This window comes from Typopeltis vanoorti, chromosome 5 (assembly GCF_054136105.1).
Source record: "Typopeltis vanoorti isolate ZY-2024b chromosome 5, IOZ_Tvanoo_1.0, whole genome shotgun sequence".
Classification (NCBI taxonomy): Eukaryota; Metazoa; Arthropoda; class Arachnida; order Uropygi; family Thelyphonidae; genus Typopeltis; species Typopeltis vanoorti.
In genome coordinates, this window is record NC_143553.1 from 25751833 (window position 1) to 25777099 (window position 25267).

Sequence of the window (25267 nt, forward strand, 5' to 3'; positions counted from 1 at the left end):
AATAATTAAAACTACGTAAAAATGCTATTCATTTAAAGCGTCCACCAACTGGAAGCAAATTGGATCCATCATAACATGTTTAGCTACTTTCGACCTCTGCTACCTCAGCCTGTTATCTTTAAACTTTTCCACTCCCCGCTTGCACCCTTCGCGACTGCCTCGTATCAAGAAATAAGAAATAGTTTCCATTAGTTCGTATAACGCCCACTCTGCCAACACATACAGCAAACCACAAACGGGTCTCAAAAACGGACAGCAGTTTCAGTTTGCGTGGTCATTTGATGACGAATTTCCTGTTTCGTGTAAAGTCGACAGTGTATCCTATTTTTGCGGCTTTCTCTTTGTTCTAACAATCTCGTTCCCAGAAAATTGATTACGCCCAAACTAATGAACTGGGAAGTACGAAAGGTTTTCTTTATCGAAAGGATTTTTTTTTTTTCCGGGAGCTGCCCAAGAGTTCTTCTTAATGACCCAGTGGCCCTAAAAAGAAACGAAACCCTAAGAGTAGAAACATTCATTAACTGTTCACCTTACACTGCAGCAAGTACAGAAAATAAACATCGAACCAATGAACTCCGGAAGCAACATGAGATCCCGCCGCCAACTTGTATCGGCTTTAAATGTTATCAAGAGGAGTAAAATTATTGACTCTTTGGGTGAGTTAAAAGCTATGTCATTCAGAAACCCGCTTGCCCCTTAACGGTTACTTGATCCCTCACTCATTACGTATTTCTCCCACTGTGGCCAAGTGCATGTTTTCTTGAACCATCGGGCCCTGTATGAGAGCATCGGAATGTTTGACTGAGAATGCCTCATACCCATTTGCTGTATGTACATGCAAAGCTCTTTGATGCTATTTAATTCAGGAAAAGTAATTATTGTAATTTTTTATTTTTAAATAGTCTTTAGAAGAGTATTGGCTCGAAGTTTGTAGTTATGAGAATACATTCCATACTTATCCAATTCAGAGGCCAAGGGAATACCCCCCCCCCCACTGATTTGCAACTACAAGACTATGTTGGCTGCAATCTCACCAAGAATGAATGGTTTGGGAGCCTTGAGGCGGTAAATGAGTTCATTTCCAGATGTAATATTGTCCTGAATAATGGATACTTGAAGTGACTTAAAAAGTATCGAGTTCGATCTCTAGAACAAAGTTCTTGAATTATATTAAAGACACAAAAAGCAAGGTTTCTGAATTATAGTCTACCCATTAAGGTACCATAAGGTTCCCATAACAGAGAATGTCACATCACATTTTCATGTGTGTGTGTGTGTGTGTGTGTGTGTGTGTGTGTGTGTAATCTGTTCTCTTATCTTTATTGTCGTGCATGGAAGCCAAACGCTTATTTTTCTTAACGAAATACTACAATGTTTCTGACAATCAATTTATTTCTTAGGCTTTAGTAATAAGCCGTTTGACAAGTAGGGTTAATTTGTTCTGTTGATGCTTAGATTTTAGAAGTGATCCCCTCCAAATCCCAACCACTGTACGCATTTTTCATAATATTTGTCTTCCACCACCTAGATTAGCGGTGTAGACATCTCTCTCCGTCATTTTCGGATGACCAGGATGACTCATATTATTACATATACACTAGAGCGTTGTTCTTTATGAGAATGTCTTAGCCAAAAGCCCTCTAAATAATACTCGTGTAATATAAGTCTATATAATACCATAGAATTAGACAGAAATATGATGTTTTGAAGTGCACGTGTCTGCTTTATTGTTGTTGTTTGATATTTTTGGGGTGCTAATCTTTAGTGTTCAAACATGGATAAACGTTTTATTGTTTCAGTTTGAGTCTCGTTATTAATTGTGAAGTAACTTAGTTTTGCTGATCTGTCTCTTACAATACCTTTATTCCCTTCTTTATTTATTATTTTATTGTAATCTGATAATACCACAAATTATCGCAGAAATGATCAAACATTAAATAACTGACTTTCTTTACTATGTATATTATACAAAAGTACTAAATTAAGTCTTGTCACTTAATTTACTACTATTTTATTGGCTAATATCTTTTAAAAAGTTAAAAATTTAACTTAAATATCAGTAACACAGTCGGAAAACAGACTTTGTAGGCTGAAGATTTGTGTATTTATAAAAACTTTCAAACAGAAAGTGAGTTAGCAGGTCTCATGCTAATTGGGGAATTATTTTTTTATCTGATGGTTTTTCCTCTTGCAGTACAGACAAATGGACCGGACAATACACCTCATGATACGTGCTTCGGTATATTCTTACGTAGACACTAACTCAAGCGAACATATTAAATATAAGTAATTTCATAATAAGTTATGAAGAGACATGCCATCTTATTCAAGGTGATCCAATAAATTTTGGACATTTTCGTTTTAAATATTTTATAATTTTTAAAATGTTGAATGGCGTTTCTTCTCAGTATTTACTAATTTTATGTTCTTAGAGGAAAATTAAATAACATTCATTCATTCATTCTTTGAAGGGCCGTCTCGGATCTGCAGGTTTGCCGCCATGGCCCTCCACTTATTCCTATCTTATGCATCTCTAAAGACCTGAATAGTACTTTTACTTTTCCAGTGTTCTTCATATAGTGATGCCTTAATCTGCCTTCTTCCCTGTAGTTTTCCTGTGATGATCATATTAGTCAATCTTCTTCTCTTAGCACATATCCTAAGAAATTCATTTTGCTCTCTTCCTGATCTCATTCAGTCATCTTCATATATATATACATTTATATATATTTGGTTTGCGCTTTTAAGTACTTGGTGGTTGTTTTTAACTTTTTCTATCTAGCTTATCTGCATCATTCTTCTTAGTAACCACATCCTTTAAAGTCATCAATCTTTTTCCTCATTTCTTTTCCGATAGTCCATGTTTCTGAGATGTACAGTCATGAAGAATATACACAAGTCAACAGTCTTATTCTTGAATTGATGACTTTTCTGTTTCCTTAAGTGTTTTATGTTAAGAAAAGCTGTTTAGGCTATTTATATTCTTTTAATTTGTTCACATTTTCGTCATCAGTAATTAGACCTCCAGATATATAAATTTATCTTCTTGTTCTAAGGGGGGGGGGGAAGCCTTTTAAGGTCATGTTTAGGTTTGTATCCATTTCCTTACGTCGTGCAGGTTTTACTTTTCTGTGTGTGTTTTTGTTAATTAAAATTAATCACACCTCTGTTAGTTTATTAACTATATTCTGCAGATCATCTTCACTCTCAGTAATTAATATTATGTCGTCTGCATATCGTAGGTTATTTATGCTTCTTCTCAAGTGTGTGTGTGTTTCGATTTTTTGCCCATGACCCTTTCCGAGAATATTCCAATGGTGATAATACACAACCCTGTAGAACTTCTCTTTTTATATTTATCCATTATGAAAGGGAATTGTTTATCGTTACTGCGAATTGCTGCGTCCATGTTTAACATTACCTTGAAATTCTTTGAGTCCTATATCATGGGAGATGGTGTGAAATGCTTTTCGAAATGTACGAAGCGAGAATAGACCTGTGTGCAATTCAACTATTGTATTATGCATTCCATATTGTACAATGTACATGTGTGTCCGTGATTTAAAAAATATTTTCGACTTCAGGTACATAAAGATATCTTAATTTGTCATAAATTGTCTTATATAGGTTGTTATTCTCTACTAGAAATTCACAGTTTAATCTTCCATTCATTTTGATGGCAAAATTTCAAGATCAAGGTTTTTGTACGCTAATTCTGTTCACTTCAGCTAATTAAGCGTAATTAATTCTTTAGACTGCTATTTTAATCTCATAATTTCATCTAATTTGTTTCCCTCTTTAATAGCGTCAATTGTTCACAATCACTTAAGCGAACTCACTGCGCACGGTAAGATGCACTGTAAAAGATAAGTGATGTATGCGTAACTAAGCTGAAGAGATCGCATTCTTTCTATAGAGTCTTTCATCGGATTATGTTCGGTGGACCATCCGATATATCTCCAGTCTTTAAGGGAAATTTCAGTAGACAAAATATTAGCAGTTTTCATGATCGTCTTGATAGGATAAGAAGCATTTTGAAAAGAGAGTTATTGTATTATATCGCATTGCCGAATGTGATACTACCAAGTATTTACATAACAAAAGATTCCTAGTTCTTATCAATGATAAGTTTGAATATTTTATTATTTTTAGCACCGAAGTTCAGGTTATGACATCACATCATTCAGAATATAGGGTGTTATATATGCTAAGAGTGTGTGTATCCTTTTGTCTCGTTTATTTATAACGAAAAATCAATTTTTCGGTGTATTGTGTATTGTGTGGGGGGAAAGAGGGGAGATCACGGAATACCCTCAAAATATAATGCACTGAACTAGAAAACGACTTGCACACATAAAAATAAAATCACTGTAAATTAGAACTAGCAAGAGCATCTACATTAAAACGCAATCAGGAGAATGCGTAGTTCACATTGTTTCTCAGTCGCACTATGTTGCCACAGCAAATGGAATGCCTCCTGAAAATTATGTTTTTAACTCTCGAAAATTGAGTTAATTTCTCTCACGAAAAAGTGTGCATCGAAAAGTTCTTGATTTGTGACTAATTACAACTAACAAAACGTTTTCCTAGAGATGTCCCTTAATTAGCCTCACGTGCCAGGGGCTTCTGATGATTAGCGCATTATCAGTATTTCAGGTAAGGGGACTGTAAGATACTGTACTTAAGATGAATTGTTAATCACTTTCCCTGGCGTGACCGCTGCCAGAGGGCCATTTTGTTCTTTCATTAGTACGAGATAATTCATATAAATTTCTTTGACCGTGCTAGCTTACACACTTTGTGCACGTTCTAAAAAAAAAAAAGAAGAGTTCTTAATGATTGCACAGTCTCCATTTTTATCCCCTGTGTTGATCCCTTGTGTCATGCCACCGTGATTCCCTTAACGTCTGGAATAAATTACTAACACTCTTCTAGGAGATTGGGCAGTGGACACCGTAATTTCTCCTACTTGTCTTTCTTTTTTGTATGTGGGATTTCCATTCTCCCAGTTTTTCCCTAGGAATCCTGATTAGGTGCCATAATTAGACTACATTAGGTGTGTCCAACTTTGTATTCAGAATGACGATTTCATATCGATTGAGGAAGTTTTTGAACACGAAAACAAAATTGCTGTTTAGCATACCACCAACTGCAGTGGATAGCCAGTCGAAATTACTTTGAGACAACTAACATCCAGGAGGATGAGTTGCACATATATATTAGCTACGCCGTTCCTTTGGTGAGCTTGTTGGTTTTTCGGGGAGAAATCGGGATTTTATAGAGGATAGAATTCTTTTGTCAACAGATCAGTAAGCTAATTCAGATTCCCCTCTTCGAAAACAAACCAGCCAAAGAACACATTATCAGAAAGGATACGCTCTTGTTATTTTAGTTTTCTGACAGAGATCCTAAACAACAATAACATAATTTTAGTACGAAATGGAGAAATAACCTTTATTTCTAAATGCATTGATGTTTTAACATAAACTCCTGTAGGAGATGTTACATACGAAAGTTACTAATTCGTTTGAAAGTAATGGGAAAGACAGTCAGAGAAATGCACTTAGTGAATATCCTTCTAGAATGTGAAAAGAAGTAATTGTAATTTCTCAGCTTCATCTGAGAAATTGTGATATGCGCAGTAATCTTTCACCACCAGTTGTTCCATTTCACCCTGAACTTCTTCATGAAAATGAAATGGAAACTGAATATTCAGAACTCCCTCTGCATAACTGGCTTCAAAATCTCATAAAGGCTTGCCGAAGATCAAAGTGAACTCTGTCCTCTACTATCGTTTTGACGAAATCTTTCTAATGTTATCATTGGGATTCAATATGACACTAACAGCCATCCCTGTTATCACAGGGAAATCACAGATCTACAGAAATATGCTCTTAATGTATTTCGTCCTGTGTTATTTCGTAGTATAGGTCACCCGGCGATTTTGGTTAAAGCGTGAAGATAGAGAACATTTTCAAATAATGGCTTCGTTGATGACTTCCACTTTAGAGAGGTGTGTGTTGTCAGTGACTACCAAGAGTAAAGCACCCAAATATATGAAGTTGCGTTCACCAGAAAGAGTCCATACTGGTCATCATTTTGAAATTGCCTGTCTGTAGCACGAATTTCATGTATATCAAAACCAAAGCTCAAGTCCCTAACTGATTGCTGAGTCAGAGTATATGGGTTTATGCAGTAAAACAAAATTAATTACATTTCTAAGAACCGAAAACTGAATTAAAGTAATTACTTCCTCTATCTAACACCCACATACATTTCTGAAGAGTCTTTTTTTCTTTCGGATTATTTTTAATCTTTATAAAACTGGTCAGATGCCTATTTTCGAAGGCCCGAGCTCCTATAACGAAGGTGTGTTTTCCATTAAACTTCTTCCAAATTGTGCATGAGAACACGAAAAGCAATCTTGGATGGGACAATGGCGTAATGAATACGTGTATATTGAAGGCAGGTCGCTCTCTTACTCCACAATAAGGCTGGACCCGATGCATCCACTTTCATAAATTGAGTTAGTTTTTCTCCAAGCAGTCCTATTAAAGGTAATTGAAGGTGGCTACTGCTGTAATTAAGTTTCAGAGGAACTCATAAAACATGCTCCATTACGTCAGTGGTTCTCCGGACAGACGCTGATGGTCAGATCGGGGAGAAGGCTAAAATCACCTAACGGCTTCACTCTCGTGCTACGGGCATCTTTATTGGGGGCAGGAGGAGGCATTTATCTGTAGAAGAATGTGGTCAAATGCTCTAGCATCGTTCTCCTGCAGTGGAATGATCTTGGAGAAGATCACCATTTCCTTCATCCCATATAGTCCTGAAGAAGAAGTGTAGCTGCTCTTTTCAATGCTTTGACCCAGTTTATACCGCAGCAACACTTTATTACTTTTAGTCAACTGAATATCCAACGCAAATAACTTCGTAGACCTCAGTGAAGACAACTACTTAGGTAAAGTTCTTACTTTTATGAACGCTTTTTTATGCATATGAAGAACATCGTGGAATATCACTAGATCTTTAACTGAAGGATTTAATTAAATGCGAAAAAAATAATTGGGAAAAATCTGGGGAAGCACAATATTTTGCATGGAATTTTAAAATTTGCGGATTAGTATTATTGAAGTATGATGCAGAATATACAAGTTCTCATCGTGCTTATTTTATATGAATATTGATAAAGAGAACGAAATAGAATAATAATAAGAAAAAAATTCTCATCTTATATGCGACAGACAAAATATGCTTGAAATTAGATGGATTGTTGCAAGTCTGCTAAAGTAAACGACAGACATGTTGCGAGTAGAATAAACTGCGCTCTCGACAAAAATATTACTGGCATCTGTTTGTATTAAATAGCAATGACCTCAGAGGTAGTGTGCATTGACCAATAATGCATCATCCCAGTTACGGTGCTATCCTGTACCATTCGCGGACTAGAGCACTGAATAAGTAGTTTGAACTGCGTTATACCAATCATTGATCGCTGTGATATTCCCTTTTTTATGCTTTGAATCACTGTACACAAAGGCATTTTGTTTTTGCTTCTCGTTGACTATTCTGTCAAAGCAACCGCTTATGATGGATAATAGGAGTAGCCGCTCCAGCTTTCTAGGTGCGGTTCATTTCAGAAGTTGCAATGAAAATAAATACAAACAAAATAAATATTTAAAAACGAGTAATGATGATATACGGGTCATTTTACAGACAAAATTACACGATAACTCAACCGGATTATACATCCTTGACTTGAAGGTATAGCTGTTATTGAACATGCCTACTTAACTAGGTATAAATACGTAGTGGGCGAAAAATAATAAATGAGCAATACTGCCCGGCAACTTCTCGGACCTAAAAAATATAAGAGTACCAGGCATGGCAACAAATTCACAAAATTATGAAATTTAAAGTATTCCCGTTATAATTGTTATATTCCTATTAAATGTTTAGTCATTAAAGCATCGATAAGTTAAATATCAAAGAAATCCTTGGATGCAGTCTATTTATAAACAGAATTGAAGGATTGTTGTATAAGTATTAGATACAAAAAAGAAATAATTTCTTTAGGGCGAATTATTATTACAAGCCTTCTTAAATACAAGAAATGGAGACGAATTAATATCATAAACAGATCGGCTTCTTTTAATATTATGAAAGGCAAGTTAGGATCTCACTGACTTCAAGTTTGAATCGGAATAGTGTCAAATTATCTCTCTCTGTTTTATTCAAGTACGAAATGCGCACCACAATGGCTCCTAATTTGGTTAAAGTCTTCCGTGAATAATTGGATTGCTATCAGCTGGTTGAAATATTTTTATAAACAGTGACATTGCACATGACCGAAGACATAATCTACAGCAAGATATGTTTAAATGCCTGTGATGAATTTTCCCTATTTGCCGATGGCAGAAATAGCAATTAACTTGAAATATACCTGTTGGAACGAGGGCAGCACTCCGCCCTTTCCTTCCTTCTTGCAGCCTGTAGTGTGTTCATAACTATGTTGGTAACAAGTCATCTGTGGTTAGACGCAAATTTCTGATGAACTCCTGGGAGTGATAGGGCCTACAACTGATGCCTGGTCTAATCGTAGATACAAGTTTGGGGGACGAGGGGAAAGAGCTGATAACGTTGTGGTCTTCACACGACGAAAAGCCATTAGTAGATTAGCCAACATTAAAATAGAGCAATAAAGAGCTCGTCCTCGAGACATTATTTGTGCCATCTGCTTCATTCTAATGATAATTATAGCAGGAAAGCAACAAATTAGCAAACCTCATTGGTCTCTGCTTTAAGATGGTTCTATGGAAACCAGCCAATTGGAGTGATTAAAACTCTACTTTAAATAACGCTTTAATCTCTCTCTCTCTCTCTCTCACACACACACACACACACACACACAAAATTATATAAAATTTATGCACGGAATATTATGATTGTTCACAGTTGGTTATTTATGTGAAAAATGTTAATTTATTTTTCGTTTTTAGTTATTTATTTTGTTGCAATTTCCAGCTGAATTCATTTATTACAGAAGATGAATAATGTATACTGCTCTTGGTTCTGTTGACAGAACCAATAAAGCTATTAAAATTTGTAGCATAATGCAATTAGAAAAATTTAGCAGAAATAAAACTAGCATCTTGCTTCTGATAACAGTTCATTCCTGATATATTTTTACATTTTCCTACCTTGTTTAATTTAAGTAGTGTAACATTTGTAGGATTACATCATTTAATGGAAGGATTTCAGTTGGTTTTCCTTTTTATTCATATTAAATGAAATAAGAGTGTTACATAAAAGGCAACACAAAATTAGAACCTAGGAAAGGAATTAAGCCCGTGCTGAAGCAGAATGCGATAATGTAGCTCACAGTTGTTTGTGTATACCACTGAGATTAATGTGCAGTATGATAGGTACAAACATTGTATGCACCATCTGTTATGTGTAATACCTTGTGGTAATTGTATAGTTGCGATTGATATTGATTATTCTCAGAGAGGAACTTATTTGGTTTTTAGTTTCGCATCCATGATGCCAGAATAATAAGAAGTGAAGCAAAACTTATTTGTAGTTATAATACTCAAGATATTAGAGGCAGGCTGTACATTATAAACACTACATATCAATGGATAATGAGCAGTATGGGAGGGAGAAGAAAAAGCAACAAAGCTAATGAGAAAATTGAGTGAAAGAATCAAATTGGGAGAGCCAAGAAAGGGGAAAAAAAACTTCATCAGCTTCTACTTGTCTTATATCGAATTGATAGCAAATTTGCACTGATCGATTCAACTATACAACGAACCTGTTATTCCTGGTGTGTAATTATTATGCAAAGTAATTTCAACATTTTGTTAAAGCAAACAATCATTGAATACTGTAATCGTTTTATTAGTAACAGATACTCACTTTTTTATAGTGTGTTTCATAATGTTTAAATATTATTTATTTTTCGTATTATAAGTCATACAACATGCGATTGACCGAGGAATAAATGGATTGGTGTTTTCTTGAATAGCACAGATGTGGCGTTTCGGTGAGGGAGGAAGGGAGGGGTCCGCTGCAGCGCACTACAAACGAAGTGTTCCCACATGGCGATCACAGACCATGTGTTGAATGTCCACTGCCTTCTAAGGCGAGCAAGCTGCTGTATTAAAGATACAAGAAGTTATTACGGATAGGGTGTTCTGTAGTCGACATTTAATTACCGCTGAACTACATAAATTTTGTACATGCGGGGCTTTTAAGGAAGCTCACATTCCTTCTACATGCTTGACACATAGCGCAATGACGCACACGTTAAATATTTATGATTAACCCACTCGCTACCGCAAATTTTGCTACGAGTCATTACCCCTGTGCCTGCATTTCTAATGAGGTAAGCTTAATTTCTCTAAAAATTTATAAATCACGTGGCATAGGTAATAAATTCTCTATAACGTATACAGAACAATGTGTCGCTACTATTATTTCAGAGTAGTATTAACAAGCTTGTTAATGAATTTCTTTATATTTTCTTCTAGAAGTTTAGCGTATTTTTAATTATGCATATTCTTATTTGTTAAGACGCTTCTAGTATATGTATTTCTCCCTCTTTCTCTAATATTAGCAACATTAGTGAAAGTACTGAATAAGAAATATGTCCATTATGTTGTTTTTTTTTTTAATTAAACCGCGTTGTCTCTAGCAAAGAAAGAATTCATTCTCTTCCCCCAGCACTAAATTCAACGTAATCTAATATTTTATTAAAACATTTGAAACTATGAACATTAATTATGCTTTTATTAATAATTCATTTCAAGTCAGAGAATCTTCTTCGCCCTCTTACTTAAGGAAGTCAAACAAAGTTGGTCTTGCGACACGTTACGAAATCCATATTGCATTCAAAACACACACCTGATGAATACGCGTGTACGGTGAATCAATAAATTTGCAGACTCATTTCGTTATTTTAGTGAGTCGAGAACAATTAAATAATGGCCTGAACACAGCAGTGCATAATTACAAAAAGCAATTATGACTAAAACTTGTAAAGAGTAATACGGGTGTGTTGCATGGAGTTACATACTGTACTGTGGTTAAATTTAAGAACAAAGTCGGCATCTAAATCCCGTTGGAATTAATGCAAACTCTTTTATTTACCAACCTTTTCTGTCAGATATGTATCGTACGTTTGCCTTTCTGTGTGACATGTCAAACTTATGCATACACTTACAGATTTAATTATAAATCTAACTGCGTTGGCTTTGTATTGTGAGCAGCAAAAACGTAGCACTGAATAACTATGGTCTATAATTATATTCCCAACAGATGACGCAAGCATCATAGCAATGCTATCACCAATATTCTTGTGTGTGTATGTGTCTCATCCTCTAAACACACAATTCATGAAATTTGTTATAAGGTCCATTGTAGATTTATTTCTAGATATTTTATGCGACTGTCGAGAATAAACAGCATGGATAATCACTTCAAACATTCAGTATATATTGTTCCCAGATGTAGTTTCTCCGAATAACCTATTAGAATAAAAGGGTTTACAATGCATTGAAATTTGAATAGATTTATATTCTTTTGTTTATACAAAAGAGAGAAACTGCTTTAGAGTGAAGTGATATATCCCAAATACAGACTACAAACGATTTCCTAGGTTACTTGTTTTTCATAATGTCGGCATCATCGAAATAATTCCGAGCCCAAACTCTTCATGCTCTTCTGTTGAAATGATAACAGCTGTTAAACTCAATTTAACGTTGGATTTACCAGCGTTTATCTTCCCCATATGTCTATACCTGGCGTTCTATCGAGCTGAATCATCTTTTAAAAAACTAATAGTTCGAAATGAAATCTGAAACTGACCACATTCATGAAAGACGACTTCGACACAGAATTATAAATTATACTATAGGTTTAAATTCTCCAGGGATTCTTTAGAAAATATCTTAGGATTTGTTCAGACAGTAAATCGACTGTGTGATTTGCGTTTTGTTATTTTCGTTGAATTTTGACTAAGGAGAGTGAGTCGTATTAATTCAGCTTTGAATACTCAGCGAAGTTCAATAGAGATGACATTCTTAGCTCATCTATAATGCAAAGAATATTTTTAAGAGCTTCTGAACTGGAGATGAGCCAGTAGCATACGAAGATGGAACGATTTCCCTTTCGGAGCTCGTGTTTTTTCTCCTATGATACAACAAACTAACTTGTGAACACACCTGTATAGGCGTAATGTCTGTAAAGGCTCTTTGCTCGCATATTTCCAGTTATTTTGTCGTACTCTATATATTAACGAAAAAAAAAACTAATCAATGTTTCTTTCTCACTCAACAGCATGATATTACACTAATACTTCCTAATGTTAAAACTTATCTAGATGGAGTCTGTTAGATTTCGTTAAAGTTTTCTCCTTTGACATTTTAAACTCATTCTGGAACGTTCCCGGATTTAATGTCGCAAAAGTAACAGTTAATATTTTCGGTCTTATTTGTTCCAAGATGAATATTTTCCGAAAAAAATCGCTGGATCGTTCCAGAAATGATAGACGAGTTATTCAAGACTTTTTTGTTTTATTTCCTTTTCTTTTATGAAGCTTTACAAAACAGTGCACTTCTTAAAATATTTAGAAGTGGAATATTTATAGAATAAACTAAAATATCTGTAGTAATATTTTGAAGAAAAACTATGTATAAGAGCATGCGTTCGCTAACCTTTCTGTTTGTTTTCCTAGATTTCTATATTTAAATATGCTTTCTCTAGCTTATATATATAACATTCATAAATAATGGTTTTTCTCTATTCTGCAGGAAATGAAGGTGAACTGGGCCACATCCCCAGGCAACACCCCCAAGCAGGACACAAGCAGTGAGTTATGATTTTCGTTTCCGTTTCTAGCTTTAAACATCCCCTAGCATCAAAACTTGTGTTATCTCTTGCTTGTTTTCGCGAGTTCATACGCTGTAGCAGAACTAGCTGTAGATAGATGAAACAAAGCACAGACGTTTCACCAGAGATCTGTCGCTTCGTATGGCTTTATTTAACTACACCGCCGAGGGACTGCAAAAGTTCATTCTGCAATGCATAGAATCGCAGATACTCCATCCATCAACCTTCTTTTTACATCTCTGCTTACATAATCTCCGCTTGATTTCTGCAGCAAGTGTAACAGTCGCGTGTTTCGACTGCGAGCTGACATGCACTCATCAAAGTAGACTTAAACAGCTTACAGCGAGCGTTCCATCCTCACCCAAAAATAATAACTTCTCTCTGGGAAACCAGTGAACAAAGTAATTTCGTAAACCTAATTTGAACGCATTTCTCCATTTTGTTTTCTTTCGCACGGCAAAACTTCAATTTCTCCGACAGGGGGCACCACGCACACTCACGCGCCTCAGTAGCAAGTTGCGGCAATGAGCAAAATAATACGAAGTTCATAGAAGACTATTTTGAAATGGAATCTTAACCAGGACTTATCTGTTTCGAAAGATTTGTCTTTTTTTCCAATGCCTTTTTTTTTTTCCTCCGTTTTCCTCGTTTATAATTTATATTGTCACAATATTGTGTGTTGATGAAATGCATGAAAATTGACAAAATAGAGGACTTTGTGTAAAGAATTAGTCAAATACTTTTCCTGGTTTATTCGGCATCATATTTGCACAGTCTTTAAATAAAACGCTTGAACAATTTTGTAATGGAACCAATAATGGAAACTACTATATTTGATCAGGTAAGTTTATTATAGGAATAAGATAAGTGTCTAACTGCATTTACTGATTTTAAGAGATAAGCGAAATGGATATTCGTCACAAGCGCCAAGAAGGAAACTGTCTTCGGAAAAGTTCTGCATGCGCGCTGCTTCACCAGTGATGGACACTTATTAGTAAACACGAATCATTTGGATGTGGAAAAAGATATCAAAGCTGCAGCATGAATCTAAAAATCTAATTTTATCTTAAGAAGATTAAAATGGATTTCGAAAATGTTACTGCGAACTATGGTGGATAAATGCAGAGACCTATAAGAAGCAAAAAATTACTTCTGAATCGGCTTATGATGCAATGCTTATTACCGATTCCGATAATATGCATCATAAGCTTATTATGATGCATATTATCGATTCCGAATATTTTCTCAGCTGTAATAATATGAACAGCTTTCTGAAGAATGAGAAAAAATGTAACATATTACTTATATAAGAAAATAAGAGAGAATTAGATAATACTCCAAGATTTCAGGCATCCAGACGCGACAGATCTCCTTGTTGGTGAAACAAGATTTAACACACACACACACACACACACACACACAGGACTCAGGTTGTGAAAATACTAAGGATAATACTTCTCCTTCTTACCTCTGTCTGAAATATCAATAATGAGATATGGACCCTTGTTACGAAAAATGTGCACCTCTGTTTTATTCAGTAAAAAAAAAAGGCTTCTGATGCCTCTCCTAATTGATGCTACCACAAGTATTTGTGGTAGCATCAAAGGCATCAGAACTTTTTTTCAATCCACTTCAGACCTCCAATAAGCAGGGTGGCGGTTTCATGGTGACAAAAGTAATCTCCCACCTAAAGGCATTTACAAATGATCCAAGCCACGATAATACACGATAGTATACGTAACTTTAGACCACCGAAGGATGTACGAAGTTAAAACGGATATAATGGAGTGATGCTGAATGAGTTATGTAGTATTTACTAAAAGGGAGGGGGTAGAAAGCATGAATTCTTTCCATTTTTCAATGTAATGTATGTGATAATTCCACAAGAGATGTGTAGACTCACTTTGAATGTCAAATTACTTTAGAGGGAATATCTAGCATATTCTGTCCTTTACTATACAGATTTAATTAATCAAAAATTAATAATTATTTAGATCAGTGTTTCCCAACGTGGGACAATTTGAATATTTTGGGAGTCAATTAGAAAACGATGTTGCATTCGTCACCTCATGACTGATATACTCAAAACACTCACCATTGTCGGCGAGGGGGAGGGGACATCAAAATCTTTGAGGCGTTGAGGCGGGGAATGATCCAAAAAACGTTGGGAAATAATGATTTAGATAAATCATAAGCAGATTATTAACATAAGATAAATAGATTTTAAAGTAGTCATGAATGTGTTCTGTTGATTTTATCAAATTAGTGTGTATCCCTCTCCCCCTTTCCCAAATCAGGTTACTTGAAGTACCATCGAGCTGTTAATTATGTCTTATTTTGCTTATATTATCATTTATAAGAAACAAATTATATGAAACACCACAATTTTATATTTAGTGAATCCCTCCCTTTTTTTTTTACTCTACATATTAAACACTTTTACACATTAAACTGTTCACTGCGATTAAATTTTCCGCTTATTTCTATATTTCGCTATTCCACTCTCCCCTAATTAACCATTAATCGCACACAACCGCTGTATTGCCACGTCAACATTCACAACCCAGAACGAATTCTTGAAGAAATAATTTATTTCCGTTTTGATTCATGACTAAGATTTGATTCATGACTACTCCTCACTTAATACATTGCTTAGCTTAGCTTTCGCGATCGGCGTTCCTGGCATTAAAATATCGATTAACAGGGTGTGTGGTGCCGATAAAGGCTTTGCTGGAACAATAAAAATTCCACCAATTCCTGAAGAGTCGGTCATCAGGTGCGTGCAATTAGAACGATTTAACCATTACGTATTAACAAAATCCTATTCAAACCAGCGGCTCTTCGGAGTTATTTAAAATTGGATTAGAACTGAATTATCTTTCTAGAAGTGTTTATTTGGTTTCTCTGCACATATGAGCGGAGAAACTATGTAGAAGGAATACTTTACTGGTCACAATAGTTTCCCACATCTCGTTTGCTGCGTTACTTGTGCCGAACCATTTCTGGGCCGTTGCTGTATTACGTTTAGATTAATATTCTTTCCTTTGTGTTCATATAGTCTTACACTGATATCAATGCAATCTAATAATCACAGCACTTAAAATTGGCATTGTTCTCTAAAGATGTACCAAAAGTTTTGAAATTTCGTCATTAAAACACTTTTGGGTAATTTCAAAACCTTAAAATACATTTTCCAAAAATTGAACAGTGCATATAGTACATTAATGTTAATGTTACGCTTGGGGAGGGTTGGATAATCCATAACCCCCTGCTCTTGAAACCAAACAGAACTTTTTTTTTTCAATCCACTTCAGACCTCCAATAAGCAGGGTGGCGGTTTCATGGTGACAAAAGTAATCTCCCACCTAAAGGCATTTACAAATGATCCAAGCCACGATAATATTTAAATTAACATCCTATTATTTGAAGAGTAGAAAAGCTAACCACTCTGCCATCAAGGATTACAAGGAAGTCCCAAGTAACTTGATAAATTTTAGAGGGAGCAAAAACTGTGGGTCTAGTATTACATTTATGCAATTAAGAATGATATATATTTTTTTTTTGATCCATGTGAATGTGCTAGCTAAATGATTGAGATTCCTAACTCCTAAGACAGGTTCCAGCATCTAAAAATGTTATTGTAAAAAGGTATCACATTGCTTAATGCAATAAATGTGCATTCTTTTGATATTATCTTTCGTCGGATACAATGTTGATAGCCTTAAAGTGGTCTTCGATGCTTTATAATTAAAAAAAAAAGATTTTAATAATCGAGTAATTTTTTCGAAGATGAGTTGTTAGCATGTATGGATAAACGTAGACATCCACAATCTATTCCACCCATAAAACAGCCCTGAAAGAAAAGTTTTTTTCCCTTTACTTTAAGCAGTTGCAGGTGAAAAAATATTCGTAAATGTTTTTCACTGAACAGGAGATGTTAATTAATTTGAATAATATGAAGCCTCAGGTAACCGAGACTTCTTGCTTAACTTAAGATAATGAGTATCTTTTTGTACAGTTTTGGTGGCCTACTGAATAAAGGTATGGCGATTGATTTTTTTCCTCTCACTACATAAAAGAGTTGGTACATAATTCTGGAAATATTTTTTACAAGGAAAGATAAAATTATCCATACGTTAGAGACAAATAGGCAAACAAAGGTTTGATGCTAGTGATAACTTGAAAAGAAATTTCGAAGCACTGTAATGTGCGGATTATTTTGTCCTTCCTTGAATAAATTTTGTTGCTAAATGAAGACAGGATAATTTTCTATGATAACTTTCATTTCTTAAACAGCAAGCTTAGTTCTGATAAATCCTAGAATCTGTTCAATTTTTAGAAAGCGTATTGCCCATATTTCTGTTTCGAAAATTTTCTCGTGGTCTATTTCCAAACAGTCACTTTCTCAAAATATGGGGAGCGAGATATTTAGCTGTAATGGCAATAATAATTAGTTATGTTTTCAGAATTACTTCTTATGAAGTAGCAACTAAGAAAATATGTTTAGATAGTAAATGTTAAAAACAACTCTCAACGCTGCAGCAACCAAGTCGAAATAGTCACGTGCATTTTCCAAACTAGAGAGCACAGACCAAGGAAAAGCAGTACAGCGTTTACACAAATAGATTCTTTTATATGTGACGCAAAAAATGAAAGGCAGACTTGTGTAAACACGTTGAAATAAGGAGATCGAGTTCGCTTATCAAGCCACGAGATCCAAACTTTTAATAATAGCATGTTTACTCAAAAAATTAGCAAACAAACCATAACCTTACCATTAATCCAGTGTTGTCATGCGTAAAGATCTTTTTACGCGTTCTCAGGTCATTCATTTTATCCTACCAGCACTGTTACGTTCATTAATCCTACGGACGCAGCTTTGCAAGATTGATTAGTGACAGTAAAGGATATGGGCCGTGTAAAAAGGCCCCGCCCACAGAGTACGGCGTTAAACTTGTTGACAGAGTGTTTTTTACCGAGTCAAAACATCTTGTATGACAGTAAGAGACGAGAAGAGAGGGTGGGGACACAACAGGGCAAGGTGTGCTGGCTCTAATAAAAGTTTAAGGGATAAACGTCACTCCTCTTCATTAAAGACGGTGGGAGAGCGTCGATGCAGTACCGTGTTGGTTTGCCACACACGACGTCAGTCATCTGGAGGGCAATATTCTTGCTAATCCTTCTCTGCGATAAATAATAAACCACGGGACTTACACACTTGTATAATATATTTCGGCATTTCTGTTAAGCAAGTTACTTCCTTGCTGGTTCTTATGCTGCTGGTTTATTTGAAGCTTATTTGAAAAACTATATGCTGCTGGATGGCCGAAGGTGTTTTGAGATTTTCCTCCAACGTGTAATGAACCGATTTATGTAATATTAAATAATGTGGAACTCTCTATGCCCAACTTATTAGTTCCGATGTAATAACCTAATGAAACGCTTGCAAAAATAATATTTTTTCAAACTTTTTATCCCTCTAAGTTTAGTAAAAATCCGATTTAAAAAAAAATTAGAAAAATTCAAGGTTTTAAAATGTTACCCTATTTTCATGCAAAAATCAGCAAATGATCTATTTTGACGTTAAATTAATGATTTTAAAATGCAACAGCAAGCATATGCATAACAACATAAAATAATATTTCAATGAATTATATTGAACATTAAACCAAGTCCTTATTTAATGTTTTGAAAGCCCATACTAGTATTTTTTTTTCATATTGATTTTTTTAAAGTACTATTGATATATAAAAGCAGTTTTTCAAAGGGTAAGCATTAAATGATTTTATACAAAAACTATATGCTGCTAGATCGGTAAGACCAGTCGGCCTCGTGATGAACATATGCTTGCAGCATATTGGTAAATGGTATATTGAAATTCAGCTCATTGTTAACATCACGCAGGTTAATGACACGCACAGTACTGTTCAAATTAAAATATTGAAATTTATTTATTAATATTTAATTTATTCATCAATTACTATTTATTTATTAATTAATCTACCTTCACGATAGAATATCCTATCTCTCACTCACACACACAAGCACACAAACAAAAACTTAGTGATCGTTACCAGTAGCATCTTGTAAGGCAAACATATCTTAACAATACTGTTATACACGCCATCTGATGTGAAATGTTATGATCACCAGTTATCTTTGTGTGCTTTCTTACATCATACGTAAGATAACTAGAAAGATAGATTACTAATCGCAGTAAATATTTCTGCTAGTATGCATAACAAGATTCAAATGATCCTGTGTAGCTCCAGAATTAATAAAAGTAAAAAGTAAATAATTATCATCACGTTTTCAGAAGATATGTTTTGAATGTACGAGTTTCATTCTCTAATTCTTATAGTATTAACAAATGGGCGATTTCCTCCTACTTCAAGCTTCGTGTAATTCTGAATATCCTAGATATCATTAGCAGCTTCTGTCGGTGAAATATGATTCATGAACAACGGTTGTGTTTAACAATAACTAAATTTATAGTCTACTCATTATTAGTTGCTCGTGAGTGACCTAGAACCGAAATCTAACCTCGCTGCCTGAACGAAATAAGTGTTACAAATGTTGCTGCCAAACTCATGCAAAAAATAGGAATTTATGCTATTCTAGTTTAGAAAATTCCATTCATTCTAACGCGAAGGCCACTCTACAGTCGAATGCAGGTTTTACCGTAACCTTTTCTTAAGAAAGACCACCTTACGTCATGAGTGTGGATCAAACTGTGTTAGCCAGAAAACACATCAATCGCCGAGGGACTCAAGACGAACCTTTTGAAGTGGTAATCTTGAAGAAAGGAAATCATTCTCTGCCTTCTGTTCACTGATCTTCGCGATCTTAGCTTAAAACATTCGATCACAGAAACTGTGAAAACAGTGATGTTTAAAGGTTGCTTTAGACGTAAGTAAGTTCATTTCCTTCCTGCTGAAGTGCTTGTTGAACGGTTAGTATTACGTTACCCCCAAAGCTTTGTCGGAATAGGAAACGGGATATTTGAATTAATAAGGTCCTCCATTGTTTGTAACGAATACGGTGTCTGTTTTCACACAAATATATTTTCTTCTTCCAGTTGTAACAGCGTTTCTTTATGCAGTCCAATTGGCATACTCTCTCCCCCTCTCTCTACAATGTAAGAAACATTACTTGATTATTTATTTGTTGTTTGTTCATTTTTCTGCCTCTTTGATTTGTAGATCTATTCTTGAGTTCTTTTGTTCACTGTTGTAACGAAACACCAGGATTTTTTTTTTATTTTAATAATAACGTGATTCCCGCCTATGTTGCATTTAACTAGATCGGTGTAGTACGGCACTGTCAAATCTCGTGTACAATTTCACACTTCTGCGTTTTGGACCATGGACTTGCTCTGACTCTTTTTCTGTAGACCCTCTAAGTCAGCGTTTTCAAAATTACTTTTCTGACCATAACCCACAATAAAAAAATAGATTTTACATCTCTAACCAGCACACAGTAATATATATATATATATATATATATATATATATATATATATATATATATATATATATATATATATATATATATATATATACACACAGTCATCCCTCGACTTACGTCCGTTAGAAGATACGTCCGTGATCCCATAAGGAATAAATAACTATACTTTCGACTATACTTTCGAACAAGACGCAAGCGAGCGTAAATTAAAAAGGTTTTCATTTAGCAAACAATGCTAAATTCAGCGCATTCAGCGGCAACCTCCCTCCCTTGGCTTCAACAGTTCCTCTGTTGATTTTGTGCTTGAAAAATATGTTATTTGTGTATTTAACGTTCAATATTTTGTGATATTTTGTGCAACATGGCTCCTACACGCCCAATTAAAAAACCTAGCGAAAATTCACAGAAAAAGAAACGAGCAATTGATCTTGAAACGAAGTTGCAAGTTCATCGACAGTGACGAAACAACGACAAGGTTCTATCAGTGATTGGAAAAGCTACTTCCATCATGCATAGAGGACCTGAACCAAAATCGCATACCCCTTTGCACAATGACCATAACCGCTAAGGCACTAAGTCTCTTCAACATGTTGAAGGAAAAAGCAGGACCCGACTACGAATTCACCGTTTCTTCCGGTTGGTTCATAAGTTTCAAGCAGCGTTTTGCACTGCATAATGTGAAAATATATCTGCAAGTTCCGATGAGAAGGCTGCCAAGGAGTTTGTGGAGAAATTGGATAAAATTATTACGGAGGAAGGATATTTATTTGCCACATCAAATAATGATTATGGGTGAGACCTGATTGTTTCCGAAAAATATTGCCCTACAATTCATCCACAAAAAAAAAGCTAAAATTTTATGCCTGGTTTCAAAGCTCTTAAAGATAATGTTACGATTCGGTTAGGGGTTATGTGGCTAGATATCAACTGAAACCATTTGTGATATGGCACGGTGAGCATCCACGAGCCTTCAAATACATTAGGAAACATACTCTTCCAGTTCATTATAGGAGAAATAAGAAGCCGTGGATGACTCAAAATATGTTTGTGGATGCCTTAATCGACTGTTATGCGATGAAATGGAAAGCTATTGTGTAAAAGAAAATGTAGAGTTTATTTATTTATTTTTTAATTCTAGATAATGCTCCAGATCATCCGTCTTATATCGGTGATCTTCACCAAGTTCAAGGTCATGTTTCTCCCTCCAAACACTACTTCATTGATCCAACCGATTGATCAGGGAGTTGTAGAAGTGTTTGAGGTTTATTATCTACAGAGAACTTTTCCACAAATCATTTCTGCTAATGAAGGAAACGACCTGACTCGCATCCAATTATGGAAATCATTCAATATTTATCATGCTATTCAATATATTGCTGTAGTTTGGGACAAAGTGATCTCTCAATGTATGAGTGGCATGTGGAAAAAGACATTAAAAAGGTTTATGCACGATTTATAAGTTTTGAAAAAAAAAATGAAGACCTTTGTAAATTGCGTGAAGAAATAGTGGGCCTAGCAAACAACGTGAATCTCGAATTGAATGATAACGACATAGTTCAACTCATAGGAAGTTCCCCTGAAGAGTTGACTAACGAAGAATTGGTCGAACTGGAGGAACAACGTGTTGCAGAAGAGGAAGAACGTAAAATGGAAGAGGCAGTTAAACAATTCACTGTGAAGGGTCTTGCAGAAATGTTCTCTGCAGTTAGCGATGTTCTCAAAATGGTTAAAGACATGGACCCCAATGTTGAACGCTACTTATTAGTAGCAAGGAAAGTAGATGATTCGTTTGCTTGCTATAAACAAATTTATGATGAAAAGAAGAGGAGGAATAAGCAAAGCACATTGGACATTTTCATCAAAAAACAAAGGTTACACCAGAAGAGCCACAGGCTGATCATTCACACAGGGAAGGTAATGAAGATGTGATTGTGGAGGAAGATTTGGGTGATTATTCTCCTGTTTTATAGTGAAAGTAACACACAGTGCAGTTTTATAATAAGGTTTAAAAATTAAAATGACAGTATACCCCTATAACTCTGATGATTTAATGTATCAACTTACGTCCTATCAGATGGAACGGAACCCAGACTTAAGTCGAGGGATGACTATATATATATACACACACACACACAGCAATACATGTCCTTATTACATATAATAAAATAAACACGTAACAACGTTAATATCAAACATGAATGATCTTAACATTTATATGCAACATAGAAAAAAAAACAAATTAAAAACAAAAACAGAAATTAGGAAATAATTTATTTGATGCGAAAAGTGTTTCCCATAAACACAGAAGGTTCATTTTTATTCATATGAATAAAGAAAGTTTTTCTCATTACGCCTATTGTTCATAAAATAAATATCCACTCCCAACACGCCTGTCATACTGAAAGAAAGAAAAAAGTATCTGTATTGTATCACTAAATACAGTATAGCGATTTAGATTCTATTTATAGAAGCAATTAGTATAATTAGAGACAACTGGAATGAAAACGACCCGACTCGGCACAATAATAAAGGATTCCCCTCGTACGGGTACTATACATTAATAATTAAAATCATTAAAACAATACTCATTTTACAATTGCAACTTAATCAAAATATTCCAACTAGCATGCCGTATAGGTTTACAACTTTGAAAGACTGCGCCCGCTCAACGCGAAAGGGACATCAAGTGAGTTCCCTCATGAAGGGCGACGCAGGATCTGACACCACCCGGCGAAAACGTATTAAAACTACGAAATCTAGTGTATAATTTCGATTATATTTAAAAAAAAAAAGTTATCAACCCAATAAACTGATTCACAGCTCAGTAACGCGTCGCGACCCGCAATTTGAAAAACTGTTTAATTGAGTGGTTTAACTGAGACACTTACTTTTATTTACGATTGCTAAACCGCTGTCATTTTTGTAGATTTGCTAACAGCATATACACTCACTGACCAACAGGATGCTAGTTCGAATCCTACCGTGGATATGAATATTCGTAATTGTGTTCATGCGGGAGATAAATTTTATCGCCGCTGTGAGACCACCAACCCGTTTATTTGGAGGTCTTGAAGTGCCTTGAAAAAGTTCCATCTTTCATCTCTAGATCATGGTTTCTGGACCCAGTAAAATAATGAAAATAGAAAAAAAACAAAAACCATTAACTCACCCACAATACTCAATACTCTAGGTTTGCAACCTTTAGTGGGTAACGGTCACATAGAAAATGGGTAAAAAAAAAGTTTGGTGACCGCACAGATCGGCAAGAGCAGTTTGTCAGGAATACAAATCTCTACTTCCTGTTTTTATATTATCCAACCCATTAAATGAAATGTTTGCACCGTCAAGTAATTATAGCATTATAATCTATGAAAGTTGGCTAATTAATGGCTTTTGTGCAATGATTTCTTACTTTCAGATATAGATGGAACATTGCATTCCCACCTTATCGCAGTCATCTTTTTTCAGTAGATTTATAAAAACGCGTTATATTATGATGCTTTGTAGCTTTTCATGTGATTGTTTCCGAAATACACCTTAGCCCTAACAAACAAAGAAAGTCAACGCAAAAAAAAATAACCAGCCATTTGGAGCGGTGGGGAGGGACTGCAACTTCAATGCTCCTAAGGCTGCTAAGATGTCACCGTGGCAGATGTCCTTTATCACATGCTAAGTGTAAATTAGCTGTGGCACTGATAAGACCGGATATTTACTGCCATTCAACGCCACCAATGAATTGTGGGATACACACTATCGTTTGCTCTCCCAGTGGACGGAAACTGCAGTCAGAAATCCCCCAGCTCTGGCATCACATTACGGTAACAAAGAAAGGCTGCTAAAGGAAGCGAATAATGTGGAAAACGATGGGTACCTACATCTGGTTAGCTTTCATTAGGCTTGAATAAGAATTACGGTTAACTGCCTTACACTCGTGAGGCAGAGAAAAAAAAAGAAAGATGCGAACTGTTTTATTTGCCTTGTTCCGTCTACATCACAGCTCAGCAAAGCTTTCTTCGAGACACTGACAGAAGTGTCTCGAAGAAGTTCTTGGAAGTAAGCAGAGAAATATGAATGGAGCGAAGAGAATTAGACTGGAAGATGTAGAGAGCAGCATGCACTAGTAATAATTAGCCCAAATCAGCGTGGACGTTGATGGCATTATTAGTATTGCACTGCACCGTCCCGGCCTCCGTACTTGACACTAATGTGTACTGAATAATACGCCACCCTTCTTACATCTAATTGTTCTTAGAGGGTTTTACGAGAAGGATCAGAATACTTAGCATATCGTGACTTCAGAGGCGATTCGTAGATGCCATTAGCGTTTACATAAAAGAATATTACGTCACAAACGTCTTCTGTGCTACTTAACTGTATGCTGTCACGTTTCTGCATGATATTTAAAATAGTGTACGCCACTTAATCTTCACGTAGAGCTCCTTTAAAACTCCTCCACTAGAGATAATTAATCTAACTTATTGCCTAATGCGCACATCGGTTTCTAACCCGTTGCGGATGATGCTCTGCGATCTCGTGTGTGGCTGTTTCCTTTTCGTTTCGGTCTGGGAATAATGTCAAAGCTTCTGACGAAGACTTGATGTTTGCACCGTGATAACTTGATTAATTTACAAAAGACTTAAGATGTTAGACGAAGCATATTGTTGATTTTACATAATCAATGAGCTTTTTAAATAGTTTTTTCCATCGAATTCAAAGCAAGAGTCACCTTCTCTTGAGAGATGTATTCAACGTCGCTCTTCTTTCCTCTCCAAATACCCCAACACGAAATTTCTATTCAATATCGCTCTGAAAGAATTAAAATCTGTAAACAGAAAAATTAAAGTATTGTGCCGAACTGTTCGATCCTTAATTTTTATTTAACTTTTAAAGCAACAAATACTTTTATAAA

The 25267-nt window shown here is 35.3% G+C and overlaps 1 protein-coding gene across 4 annotated transcripts in view; it reads left to right on the top strand.

Annotated features, from left to right (window-relative positions):
* LOC150106269 (cytotoxic granule associated RNA binding protein TIA1-like) overlaps window positions 1–25267 on the top strand; it is a 665834-nt gene that overhangs the window by 214392 nt on the left and 426175 nt on the right. For all 4 annotated transcript variants that reach the window (XM_090392287.1, XM_090392288.1, XM_090392289.1 and 1 more), the window contains one exon: window positions 12813–12870. In XM_090392287.1, the coding sequence (XP_090248413.1) occupies window positions 12813–12870 (58 nt within the window). The remainder of the gene's footprint in view (window positions 1–12812; window positions 12871–25267) is intronic.